General features: G+C 43.7%; 1 protein-coding gene across 2 annotated transcripts in view; it reads left to right on the forward strand.

Annotated features, from left to right (window-relative positions):
- The window catches only part of gpc3 (glypican 3), a 103405-nt gene that overhangs the window by 72758 nt on the left and 16204 nt on the right, over nucleotides 1-14443 (forward strand). For both annotated transcript variants that reach the window (XM_056382329.1, XM_056382330.1), the window contains exon 7: nucleotides 1933-2044. In XM_056382329.1, the coding sequence (XP_056238304.1) occupies nucleotides 1933-2044 (112 nt within the window). The remainder of the gene's footprint in view (nucleotides 1-1932; nucleotides 2045-14443) is intronic.

The following is a 14443-nucleotide window of genomic DNA, read 5'->3' on the forward strand; positions in this document are numbered from 1 at the left end:
TCAGACTCCATTATGTATTCTTTCAACACCTGGAATCCTGCTTCCCTTTCCCCTCTGGTGTTTATTCCCTCATTCAGACTGGACCTAATAGCATGGTAATTGGTGTTAGATTAGATTAGGTTATCAGTGGAGCTAACGGACCTGATCAGCAAACAGTGACACAGAAACAACTGCACAGCAGACTGAGAGCTGACAACTGAGACCATCAGTGGTGAAAACTGGTTTAATGGTGCTACATGCTAAATTATGTCTCTGTAAAATTATCCAGCCTCTATCACATGAAACACTAACCTGCCTCAGCTCCTTATCCTCTCTCAAAATCTCTCTCCCCTAATCCTGCTTCCTCGACCCATATTTCCTCTGTTCCTCTCTTTAATAGATCACACATCTCCCTCCATTATTAATGTGATAATTAGCAGCGGAGAGGGGGTGAGATCATGGCTAATAGGAAGAATAAATAACTGGGGAAATGTAATTTGAGTTTAATGAAAAGTCTGACTTAGGGGAGAATGAAAGACTGATGAATGGAGATGGCAGCTAGAAGGTGTGTATGGGTGCACGTGTGTCGGGAGTGTGTGGGTGCTCAGGGCTGTGTCACAGAAATGAGAATAAGTATGACCTCATGCTTTTCGCGCACACACACACACACACAAACGCACACACACACACACAAACACACACACACACACACACACACACACACACACACCAACAGGTATTTTTTTCAGGGCCCTTTTCTCTCTTACTAACCTTTCCTCTGAAAATCATTTTTCCCCACTACGGCCCATTTGTCCTTCATCTTTCTAACCTTTACTGCAATATAGCAGATGACATTTACGCTGCACATCTGCCCTCATCACTGTTCATATCACTGAGGTGTCTTGGGAAGATATATTGTCAATCCTGGCTATACTTAATCCAGACACACTTGCCTCATGCGTGCAGAAGTAGTTAGTCTCCTCAGAGCTGCGATGGCGTGGTGGGAAGGGGTTAATTACCAGCACCGCCAGAAGTGAAGAAACACCTGCAGGAAAGTTTTGACATGAAAGACAACAACTGGAGGGAAATCTGCCTTTCAGACTCTCCAGCTCCTCCTCCCGATAACATACACAGGTGTCAACAGAGCTGCGTTTCCTCAGTTACACACACAGACATGTAAGCACCTGCCTGCAGGCTGCTCGTACCTAAATATACTCCCAGTTCTAAAGCAGGACAAAAGTACATCTCTGCTAATGTCCTCTCATTAACACCAGATATATGATTAAAAAGCCACTAATTGCCCAGTTTAATGTGCATGAAATTAATCCCCAGCCAGACTTTGCATAATAGTTAAACTCCTTTGAAGAAGTTGTCTCCTCCTGGTAAAACTCATACTTGTAAAACATTTTATACCAACATGTAACAGCTTCTCTGTGTTGATTTAAAACAGATGTGAGTTGAATTTTAATATAATTCCTGCAACACTAATAGTTCTTAATGGTCTTGATTAAGGCTGACGCTTCAACATTTTGAACATAGACCAATAAATTCTTTCTTTCTGCACGAGAGAGGTATGCAGTCTCCATAACTTTTATTAAAAATACTTAAACTATCTTTAAACATCAAATGTTAAAAAAAATGTTAATCCCTATTTAACTTTATAGACCCAACGTCTCCAGTGAGGGAGAAGTAAGTCCTCTGGTTAGGGTTGAATTACAAATGAACTTTCCAGCTCTTCAGATCGGCCCCTGAACTAAAAACCAGAAGTGCTGTCATTCGTCTTATCAACACTAGATGGTGATAAACGCCTTGTTTGGGGTGATGGCGCATTGGTCAGTTCATGATGTCTTCCGCTCCTGAGGCTCACATTGAGCTTTTTGAATCAGTGAAACTCTTTCAAAAAGATTCAACAACAAAAGAACTGATTCAGTTTCTTTCTTCCTGTCCTGTCAGGTTTCCCGGGCCTGGCTTGAAGCGACTACACCCCAGCTCCGAGTCCAGGAACAACAAGCCCCCTGAGCCAATAATCAGCCAGATCATAGACAAACTCAAACACATCAACCAGGTGAGCTGTGTCAGTGTGTTTCTTGTGTGTGTGTGTGTGTGTGTGTGTGTGTGTGCGTGTGCCTGTACATGATCCATTTTGCCTCTGTGTTTAACTGTCTTTTATGGATTTTTATTGTAGGTTTAAACACTGCAGTTTATCTGTGCCCACGAGTTGCCCTCTCCTCTATGGAGGTGTATGGGTTTATCTGCCTATTAGTTCTACTTCTTGGTTCACTGGTGGACATTGATTTTGAAGTTGCTGGAGGTCTCACTCTGCAGCTCCTGGGTGGGCGGGTGCGTCAGCACAGGACAAGTGAAGATGTGAAACGAGGGTGTTCTGTGCTGTAATGTACCTTTCTTTTATATATTGGAGAGAAAATACACTGGGCACCTGTGTTCAAGGTTGATGTCAAAACCTTGCTCTTTAGATGTTCAACACAACAAAATTCTGAATGTGCACCTTTGAATAGACTTTATATGTGGGTCTCATCTGCACTGCTCTAAAAAAAGAGAGACCCCTCTCATTAGACACAAATCCACCGATGTTGTGTCCAGACAAGGACACATTTTCTGAGGGTGATAGGGGTTGTTGTGATTTATAAGAATTATGTCCTCCATCCACACTAAGTCCCAGCTGTCATCAAGGCCGAAACCCCTTTTTTTGCTGCCGCCATCACCATGGAAACCACCGTTTGGAGTGGGCTGACTGAGTACAGAGATGCTTGCATGTAGGCTCAAAGTCAGCCTCGGTCAGTAGATGTATCAGCCCACAGATCTGTCTGTATTTCCTGGTTCCTGGTGGTTGCACTTGTAGCTGTCAACACATCGGCTTGCCTACCTATACCGCACGCACACACACACACACACACACACACACACACTGTCTTTTAGCAGTGAAGTGTGTTTGTGTGAGTTCGTCTTGGTGCGGGAACCTCTGAGTGCTGCAGGCCTGTCTCTGTGGATTACAAACCTTCTCTCCTGTTTAAACAACCTGGGAGATCTAAAGAGCAACTGTGGACCTTCCTTCAGTCCCCCGTCCGACAACCCAGAAAAAAACACACAGGGTTGTGGGTTGAGTCGCTGTAATTTTCTCAATTACTTTTGCTGTATGACATCATGCATGCTAGTCCCCCCCCCCCCCCCCAGACATGATTAGATAATTCCAGGTAATAAAAATGTTGGTCTCATTTTTATAGTTTTCATCATCTTGTCAGTGTTGGTAATAATCCCTCTGCAAACACAACTTTGGTTCGTACATTAGGGCAATAATAATTTTACTGTTTGCTTTTATATTCTCTTCCAAATAAATTTGTCTAACCTGGAAGATTGCTTAAAACCTAAGTGACTGTCTGACTGTGTGATGTTATTACCAGTAGGTATGATGGCCAAAACTACAACAGTAAGTTAGTGAAGTTTATTTATATAGCACTTTTCACACACATAAATCACAAAGTGCTTTATAGAGCCAAAAATGCAAATACATAGAAAACACAAAACACAGAGATACAGTAGAGTATCCAGTAAAAATATGCACAGTTATCCGAAAGCCTGTTTAGACAGATAAGACTTTAAATGACTCCACAGAATTGGCAGACCTTAGAGGCGCAGGTAAACCATTCCACGACTCGGGCACTGCATCCTCAAGTTGTAATAAACCAAAATCATCCTTTAATCTTAAAAACACAGGGCATGTACACACACACTCTCTAGTGTCATAAGCCTTTCAAAACTTCCTGCACTGACAGGAACAAACATTAGTACCCAAATGATGAGAAGCGGAGCTGCTGCAGTGCAGACTGTTTGCCATGAGGGTCAGGTTCCTGATTGGCTTTTGATGAGATTTTGCAAGAAATTGCAGTTTGGCGAAATGACTGAGCTCATTGTGTTGCAGACATTCAAACAATCCCATAGAAACATGTACACAGTCAAATCAGACGCTTTCAGAAATCGAATACTTATTTCTCATTGGCTCCCCTGTTGATGACCATGGACGTGGTATCCATGTGGACATTTGTGGGGTTTTGATTTTGTTTACATAAACGGCTGATATTTATGCAGATTTACTATTCACAGGGGAGCTTTTAATCCCATATCTGATGACCATACAGAGGAGTCAAGCACATTTCTGCTTGAACTCCAACTTCCCTTTAGATCTTGACTTCAATGGGCTGGATTAACATCTAACAAAAGACTGACTGCGCTTGATTGCATATTTCATGTGCAGTAAAACTGTTTATGACTCATGGCCATGCTTTTCTGTATTTTTGCAGAAATCAGATTAGAGTAATATTTTTATTACAAATCATCACTCTAGTGGGGTGCACAAAATAACAGGAACGCCTTACAACATGATGCAATATAATACAATAGTCCTGCAATAAAATTCACCCTTTGCAAAGTTTACAAAATTAAATTTTTGTTGCTAGGATGCGAGTTTATGGAGCCATTTGAGGCCTTAATTTATGTATCTTTTTTTTTATGTTGTAAGCTGTTCTTGTTATGTTGTCTAACCATTTGTATGTATTTCTGAAGTTTGCAGACATGTTAAGAAGCAAATGTAATGTTCACTGTTAAAGAACAAGGCTACGGCTGTGTCCAAAATCACTCCCTATTTACTTTATAGTTCACCACATTTCCTGCCAGCCATTTTATTTGAGTGTCGGAATGTGTAAATTTAAGCACTATATATCGCCCGCAAACATTACACAATGGAACTGGTGTCAGTAGGATGTAATGTTTTGTATTTTGTAGCTGTGAAAATGGCAGTTGCGCAACTCTACAGCTGTCAGCGTTGACACAAATGATAAGTAAGTGTCTGAAATCTCAATTTACTGCTCACTCTAGCACAAACTGCGAGTGTCTGTTATAGAGATGGTAGTGAATGAGAGAACAAGGGAAATTTAAGAGTCTGCAGCTACTCTAGTGTCTCTGTGAGGCTGTTGTTCGGCAATGTGTTGCTTTAAATGCTAACATCTGCAGGCTAACAAGCTCTACATAACAATGCTAATATGCTGACGTTTAGAAGGTATAATGTTTGCCATATTCACCATTAGATTAGCATGTTAGCATGCTAAAACATACCCACAGTACAGCTGAGACTGATGGGGATGTCATTAGTTTTGAAAAAAAATAAAGAGTGACCAAAATCATTACGAGTCATCCTGACTGAAACATGAATGTTTGTCAATTGGTGTTGAGATATCTGACAGGATAAGTGAAATTCCTTTGACTTGCTGGATGTGCTAGATAAAAAGTAAAGGAATCAGCAAAGTCATTTGGTTTCACCCTAAAGGGACCGTGAATGTCTGTACCAAGTTTCATGAGAACACATCCAGTAGTTGTTAAGATATTCCAAGACCGATAGAGCCACAACACTCGCAAAACAACACATATCTGCCAACAGAGAAGGCTGATGTCACATATCATCAGAGACAAAGCTTTAAACTTGCTTTATACTGCTGCTAAATGTTTATTGACTATACACAGTATATCACGGTCCTCTAGCTGCTCTGAGCCGGCATCTTGTAAACAACCTCTGAGGACACTGGAGAAAGTGATGTTGTTTAGTTAAAAGCAGTTTTACAAGATCTCCGCCTCCCCGCCAGTTGAAAGACCACCGTCTCTGGATGTTGCAGAGCTGAAAGCAAACGGACTAATTAACCATCCGATATGAGAGAGAAGGCCGAACTCACAGATAATTACTTTCATCTGCCCTGTTTATATGCGGAGTGGATGAGGACAGGCCAACAATGAGACAGTATGTGTAATGTTCCTGGAAGTGGACCAGCACAGTGCCATGCTGATTACAAACTGAAGTATTTCAGGCTCATGATGTCACCTGTGCGTTTGAGCATCTTGCACAGTTTGTTCAGAGCTGTAGGCTGAGGAATGTATAGATTTATGTGCATTCAGCTCTACATTCAGGACACGAGTCACTCGCACGCCGGTCCTATAAGGCTCTTTCATCCTGCACACATTTTCCATCTGAATGCACATTATTCTCCTTTTGGCTGAAACGGTGAACACAATCAATGGTTCTTCCAGCTTGTACTGACCCACTTTCAAACCACGAATCACTCCCAGCCCATACTATGTGAGACTGTCATAAAATATAGGGGCTACACTCTCCTCCAACAGTGAGGGGAACATGGGACCCCTCCAAAGAATCCACTTCCTTCCAACTTTAATCCCCCCGATGTTTCATTTCTCCACTCCTAAGTGCTCCGTGACGATGGCCCTGTGAAATGCAACTATGCGGCGGAAATATGTCATTTCTCACGTTGTCAGTGTTGATCAGAGAATCAGCAGATACAGACTCTTGCCTTTGTGCCTCTGTGCGGCTAAACTAAACACCAGAGGAAAAAAAAACCTCAGAGCCAGTCGCCTCAGCTTATAAAACAACGTTTTCTCACGCCTAAAGCAGCTGATGTCATGACTGAGCCGAGGCCAAGTTTAAAGTGAACTGTGCACTATAAATGGATGAAGAGAAATGGCTCTCTGCTTCGGTTATTGCTCCTTGACTTGGAATCTTTAAACAGTTCAGGACTGTGAGGATCCATGGACATTTTTACTTGTGCATGCTTACACTATGTAGCAAATTCCTGTGTGAGGTCCTGTCTGTGTGCTGTGCCTTGTATATGCAGCGTGTTAAAGCTGATAAAAATGAGTGTAGTTCAACATGCTGCTCACAACATGTGACGCCAGCCTGACAAGTCTCGCTGTTTTCTTAATGAGAACTTCACTGTAGCTGTGACTCTGCATTAACGGTTCTGCTTTGTGAAAACCGGCCAAGTGAGTTCCTGTGTGGAGAGACATATCTGGATCTCTTAAATTAGAACATGTTATTTTGATGATGTGTTCTTGTTCTGGAGAGATGAGTTTGTTTTCCTGAACATCTGTTTAACTTCCCAGAGTATCGGGTTTCTTCGCTGAACAACTAATCTCACAGGGGATGGTTGAGCTAGTGGCAAAATAGACCAATTATGTGATTGGTCTTTGATTACAGAGCGTTTCCCACTCATTTGTCAGATGAGTTTGCCATTTGGAGGGTCAGACCTCCTGGGATTATTCTGACAGCCTCTTCTTGGCTATATTATTCTCTTTGAAAAGATACATAGGAATACCCTGGCTATGAAAGACATCTCTGTTGAAGATTACTATGAATCCCTTTTGGCAAAACACAATTATTTCATCTTAAGCTGTTAAAATTGCTCTGTGGTTTAAAGAATAACAAACATCTTCATATTCCATGCCAAAGCTTTTATTTTTTTTAGCACCTTTTTCCAACATTTTTGCTTGTACTTCCATCACCCTATCTCTCTCTGTTCATTGCCTTTCTTTCTTTCCATCTCCCCAGATGTGCTGAGTTGTGTGTGACAGACTCCAGCTCTGTAGCCCTTCCCTCCTCCAGCCCCCCCCCCCCCCCCCCCCCCACACACACACACACACACACACACACACTCCTAAACCCCCGCCGATCCCCTCCCTCTGCTCCCAGCTTCCCAGCCTAATTGAAGCCAGAACCTGGGAAAATCCTGCAGGTAGGACAAGAATCCAAGGTGGAAAATAAACCAGATCCCGAGCGCCACAAATTCCATCACGCAGTCGCACTTCCTCCGAGCCACCAGAGCCTGGGCAGCGTGTGCTCAACACCTCGTGCAAGCTCGCACAGTATACACTCTTTAATATATAACTCACACACACACTTAAGCATGGACAGTTTTTACTGTGCACACTTGCAGCAGTTAATCTTTGTACACACATAGTTAAGAACCTAACTGCACACTCAGATACATTTCCAGCTCATATACAGCAGTGATATGGTGTATATTCAAACAAGCAGCTATAAAATAAAGTAACACTCCAAATGCTCTTTGAAATATATGAATAAATACAGCACAATGTGCATTATAATAAAATGGAAGCTGCTTCATGACAAGGCCAGCATGCGGTGGCCTTTTCCTACAGGGTGTGCTTACAATCAGACTAATAGACACCATGGGTGTCAGACTAGGCCTGCTGTTTTGTAAACTTACACTTGCTAACCTAGCCATTATGCTCACTCCAGTCAAAGAGGCTGACTTCTGTTTGATGTTATTTACTGAGGGTTTTTGAAGCGTTATTTAATATACCCCCTCAGGGCCTTCGTCCTCTCACCCTCCTTGTTTTTATGTGTGTGAAGTACAACTGCTCTGGAAGTGCAGGAGGAAAGAGGGCTGTTATGCCGCTATATTTGTGAGCAGGGATAAGCCATGAGGGTTATTTAAATGAAGTGTGACACCTGGTGTAAACCTCTGAGGAGGTGCGGGGCATTTGTGTAGGCAGAGTTGAGTATCGCTGCCGGCGCACCACACACACATGTTATCCCTTTGTTTTCCGGAGGCTTCTGACTTCATGGTAAGTTTAGGATTTGAGGAGTTATGAGGAGTTATGGTTCCTTAACTTAAGGAATCTAACTCCAGATACCACCCCCCACCTCCACACACACACCCACACACACACACACACACACACACACACACACACACACCCACCCTTCTCCCACCCCAGCTTTCTCCCCTGCTGGCTGGGAGGTCAGACAGAGCATGTGAGGGACCTTTTCCACCCAATTAGTCTGCCTGCTAATGAGGCCCAACCATCCCTTCTACCACTGCCACCCATTCCTTCTTACCTTCATACCTCCACCTCTCCCTCCCTGTCCCCTCCTCCTCTGTCCCCCCACCATCAACCCTGAGGCCCGAGTCGGGGTCACCTCTCCCTACCCACACCACCCCTTCGCTCCCACATCACTACCATCCCACTGGGTGTAATTATCACGCAGCCGGCTTATAAAAACCCTGCTGCACAAGCCAGGTACCCGGCTTGTTCCCAGGAACCACAGCGCACACAGTCTTCACTTGTAAGTGTGTTTCTTGAGGGATTTTCACTCTCTCAGTGTAAAATTAATTTACTGATTCTTTGCTTTGTGTTTAACTGTCAGGGAGCAGAGGTATAAATAGCTGAGTCTTCCTGCTGCAGCCTCTGAGCTGATCCACACATCCTGGGCTTGTTGTCACTGCGCACAGTCACGTGTTGCTGTGTAACAGGACCCCCCAAAGAGGTCAGGGGTCACACTTCCTGTTTCCTGTCTCTGCTAGGTCATCAGAGGGTCTCCCTGTAAGGGTCAGAGACCTCCTCTGTTCCTCCTCTATCTTTTGTTTGGGGCGGTGATCCTCAAGGGTGCACAGCAGCTCTGAGGCTCCTCTCCGGACCTGTCAAAGTGTTAGCACTCTGTAACGTTATCATTCACTCACATCTCACCAGACCCCCATACCTTTGCAGTATGTGGTAGTTCTTTTCCTCTCTCCCTCTTTCTTTCTTTTTTCTTTTACTTCTATTCTAGTGCTATTTTCTAGCACTCTCTGTATCACTGTCAGCTACAAGCTAAGCTAGCCAGCAGAGGAGCTGGTTGTAGCCCCACAGCCCGCTGAAGCTTGTGCAAGCACAGACCGCTCCACCCTCTATTATCCGGTTACCCAGCCGAGCGTCCATCGGCTCCCGCTAGGTGTGATCACAGGACATGCAGTGGCAGTCTGCTGATGTTGAAATGGAGGGTTTCTTCGCAACACATGACTCTGGGAACCACAGCGATAACGTGTAAAACAGACGAGCAGCAGACAAAAAGAGATTGTGTGAGGGGCGTAATCAGATTTAGCAACCAGCGGCCTGTGCAGGAATGGGACTTTTTAAACTATTAAACCCCCATGCAGACAATCAGGCACATTCACAGACATAAGTCAAGATTCTTATTTGGTTAGCCTCAAAAAAACGATTGAAAATTGTTGTCATACCAGATATATCTAATACTAGGGGGAGTTCACCCTCTGCATTCATGCGCCGCCAGGATCTGAACTGAGAATGTCTGAATAAACAGAGAAGACACAATGTTTTATTCTTCCAGAAGATGAACTGGCAACAATTTATTTAATTTGCTATCTTAAATCTACGTAGAAGGCTTTAAAGTTTTCAGTAATTAGCTTTTCATTAGCTTCCAAAGATTATCTACCAGAGGAACAAAGTCCCTGCCAACAACATCCATTTAAGCTTCAGTCCAAATGACAGAAATCTGGAAATAGCCTTATGGGCTTAGCGAGAAAGGTGGAGTGGACACACGCCCAGTTTAACACAGATCTGGAGGGCCACTTTTCCCCCTCTGTGTGTTCTGTTCCAACTGGAATTAACATCAGGAAATTAATCTTGTCTGCATTAACCGTCTGAGGCTGGGCTCCCGTTGCGTGACATACTCAACCGCGGACAGATAGAGGAAGACTAGAGGGGGAGGGAAAATCACAGAGAGAGGAATGAGAAAGCATAGATTTCCCGTCCTCTTTACATTTCTTATTCAATAAAAGTTGAGTAATGAGTGGGGGGGGGGGGACTGCAGGGCAGCCTGTGTCGTCCGAAACGCTGCTCTGTCTGTCAGCGTGCTGAGGAGCTTTCCATGACTCACTCTGTGGAAAGTGCCTCCTGTCATTCCTCTGTCTGTCTCACTAGCTGTCTCCCGTGGTGTCTCTCATTCATTCCCACTCTCTCGCCTCTTTTCTTGGCTCTCTCGTCTAAACAGCTTGTCTGCAAACTTGATACAAGCGCAGCAGCTCAGAGTACATGTGGGGATTAGGTGTAAGGAAAGTCCATTTCCTTCATATATCAAGAAAAATTGTCTGTGCTGAAAAGTCATATGTTTGATTTTTCTTACACAGTGACATGGGCATCAGCTTCAGCTCTGCTTTGAAAATATACTGTCTGCTGTACAGTACTGATTTGGTTTTACCAGAACAATGAGATGAACAAAAGACAATTAGTTAAGTTTAACTTTGATCTAACATACTTATGTTTAAAAAAAAAAAAAAAAAAAAAGAAAAATAATAATATAAAAATAATATAGTTATTTTAGTAATTTTGTGTGTTCAGTTTTGTTTCCAAATTGTGATAATTAGATAATCTGGCTGAACTGTTAGCTTGAATATCTGTCTGACTGCCTAAGCACGTAATATTGGCATGTTTTCAGTTCTCTGCATTTGTCAAAACTAGCATAACTGTGCTGACTAAATTGTTTAGAAAACAGTTTGCTATTTACAATAACATTCATTTGGAGTCATGTTCCTGGCCACATGATGAATTTAAGACTGATACCCGCTCTCCTTTTATGTGTGGTTGGTCTCCACTAGCTCTCAAGGGAAATACCAGACTCTTAGGATGCTAAATGCTCCACTATGTTCCCCAGCTAGTCGCTAACTTTGTATATGTGGCGTTTGGAGCTGCTGCTGTTGCTGAGTACCAGATTGATGACAGCAGTGACAGGGAACCAAAAGTTGAGGGTCAGAAAACCAAAACAATGAGCTTAAAGGTGCTCAAAAGCTTTGGTAACAACGTGGCTTCATCACACCTCTCATTTTACACATGGTCTTTTGAACTATTGTAAATGCGAGCATTTTGATGAGAGCAGCTTTAACGCAGTATATCCTTTAAACCCTAAAAAATCAGGTCAGCAGTTTACATCAGTATGCTAAATTAAAAACAGTATGGGATGGCAGCATGCATTTTAAGCCTTCAGCTCACAGCAGTTACAGAAACCATCAACATTAGACGGCAAAACCACTGCTGTTGTTATGAGCATATGGTAAGCAGTAGTCTGTTTGGGAACTGAAGCTTTAAGTTCTGTAGATTAGATTTGTAGATGAGATGTGTTGAGGCATTGATAGAAACATTCAGAGCAGCAGATTCCGTCTGGGCCGAGTCATGAGCAGCTTGTGCAGACAAGTCCTGTGCGTGGAGAGGACGACATAACACAGGGCCTGATCCCAATCACACACACTGACAACAAGCCCCTTTTTTCTACACGCTTTCCGTCTTCATTATTCATCCTCTCCCTGTTTCACTCCCAACATCATTCATTCACTTCTGCAGCCCCTACATTTATGTTAAAATGTTATGTTTTCTTGTCTTATCTTTTTTTGGCTGTGATTTATCATTTAAAGATGATGGTGCAGTATTACGTAGGATCTCATGTAGAAGACCGCAGCTGATGATCAGCGAGAGCAGGTTGATTCCTATCACTGCAGGTCAGCCAGTGGCTGGGCTCTGGGGCTCAGTTGCAGCTGTCGTGTCGAATAGTGACCCTGTGTGGAGTTCATGTCATGTGTGGGAGGCAGTGACAGACTTGCGGTTTCTGTGTCTCTGTCTGGGCTGGCCTGCACTGAGCAATCTGCCACATGTTTGGGCTTTGTGTGCAGCCTTTGAGCCCGCGTTTCCTTGGTGTGACTTGTGCTTTTGTGTTAAGGGGAGGTGAACCCTGTGGCCTGCGGGATGCCTGTAGCTGCGCTGATTACATGTTCTGTGTGTCCAGCTGTCTGTCCAAGCCAGCTCCCGATGCAACACTCAGAACACATGAGAGAGAAGGGGAGAGTGAGAGCGCCAGATTTCTTCTCTTAATGGAAAACATACTGAGCATTTTCTCTGAAAAAAATGTCTCTTTTATTTGCTTCCTCCCTGCTTCCTTTTGCTTTGGGTTTTTTTTTTAATTGGAGAAGATTCCAGCCTAGAGCGACTTGAGGTTTCTCCCTCTTGTGGTAAATCTGGAGGCTCTTGCCGGATCATGCTGTGGCTCAGCCATGCCAAAAGCGCAGCGTCACTTTCGACACAAACATACATCCCACCCCTCCCCGCCACCGCAGCTGTGGCAGAGGCAGCCAGCCAGCGGGCAGAAGCCGCAGCACCCTGCCACAGAGGCTCAGGGAGAGGAACTGCCCTGCCACCCCCCTATGGAGAAGGGCACGGCTCACTGCTATGGCTCATTTAGGCCACTGCTATGATTCTGTAGGCAGTTTCTTTTTTTTTAATTCCAAAAAACACATTTGTTTTATTTTTTTCATCTGCTGTTCATCTGATGCTATTTATAGCTGGTATGTTCTTGATCCTACTCCCATCACATGTGTTTCTGAAACTGGATTTGAACTCCAAAATGTAAAACTTTTTTTAGCTCTTTTTTTTTTGCTGTGCTAGCTGATGGCAATGTTGGTTTGTTGGTCAGTCCACTACTTTGGCTCTGAGTGAAATATCTCAATTACTATCACCTAGATTGCCAAGAAATTTTTTACAGGCATTCATGGTCCCCAGAGGGTAAATCCTGCTGACTTCAAGCATCGCCATGAGTTTGATATTTCTGGCTTTTACTGAAATCTCTTGTCATTAGATGAACTGCCATGAAATCTGATACAATATTCATGGTCCCAAGAGGATTAATCCAAATGACACTGGTGATCCTCTGATGTTTCCTCTAGAACCATCATCAGGTCAAGAGTTTTCCTGTGAAATATCTCAACAATCTGGCACAAAATTTTGTACACACATTCATGACCCCCAGACGATGACGATTAGCTCAATGCAATGCCGTGCGTAAGTACAGTAAGTACAGCCTGCTCGCGTGACTGTAGACTCTTAGTCTTGTTTCTTCTAGCATCAATACACAGTGAATCAGAGGACAGTCCGTGTGTTTATGTGTTGAGGAGAACTGGAGTGTATGCTAGCAGGTGGTGAGTTACACAGGGCAGCGTTCACACAGACTGAGCTCTAAACAGGGGCATGACAGTCAATGTTTTTCCCCTCGCTCCTCATACCTTTTTTTAGGTTTTGTTCTAAAATACTCTGAACCACATCTTCCTCTCTCTGCTTTACAAGTGTTTGTTTGCCTTTTAATTGCTCGGCGAGGGGCCCCTCCCCTCACAAAGTCCGACTGAGTTGCCAGGATACAGACCATGAGAAAGAATTTCAGCACCTCAGTAAATCTATGGAGGACTCCGGCAAACTTAGGCAAACACGTCCAGTCTTTCACAAAATGGTTCAGTACATTAAAGTCCCATTCATCCCGGGGAGCGTTTGTTTCTGGGAGATAACAGGGTGTTTTAATGTGACACCTGAGGGCTCTGCTCGGTCAACAGGTGGCGCTTTGCTCGACAGCCTCAAACAGAGGGGAAATGTTCCTCGGGCTCAGTCGTCCTGTCTGCTAGTTACTGATTGTCCATCCCTCAGTCTGAGTGACCAAGGTTTTCGAAATGTTGTGGTCATCGTCCGTGTATGGTCTCAATGTTGAGAAATGAATGGAGGTTTGTTAGGCAGCCATGCTGGAAACAAGGTTATGTGTGTTCCCTCTCTAAACTTTAGAGTTTATGTCACTTGTAAAACCCAGATTGACTGGTTTGTATATGCAGGCGGAGGGAACGGGGTTGTTTATCCTCTGACTGACGTAATTCTGTGATTAGCTCTGGGTTTTTATACCTCCGTTCTCTGTCTCACACAAACACACACTCAGTCTGATCCCAGGCAGACATCGCAGCTGACCTGAGACAAGGCCCATATGAACTCAATTTTCTCCCACAGACAA

This window comes from Seriola aureovittata, chromosome 8 (assembly GCF_021018895.1).
Source record: "Seriola aureovittata isolate HTS-2021-v1 ecotype China chromosome 8, ASM2101889v1, whole genome shotgun sequence".
Taxonomy (NCBI): Eukaryota; Metazoa; Chordata; class Actinopteri; order Carangiformes; family Carangidae; genus Seriola; species Seriola aureovittata.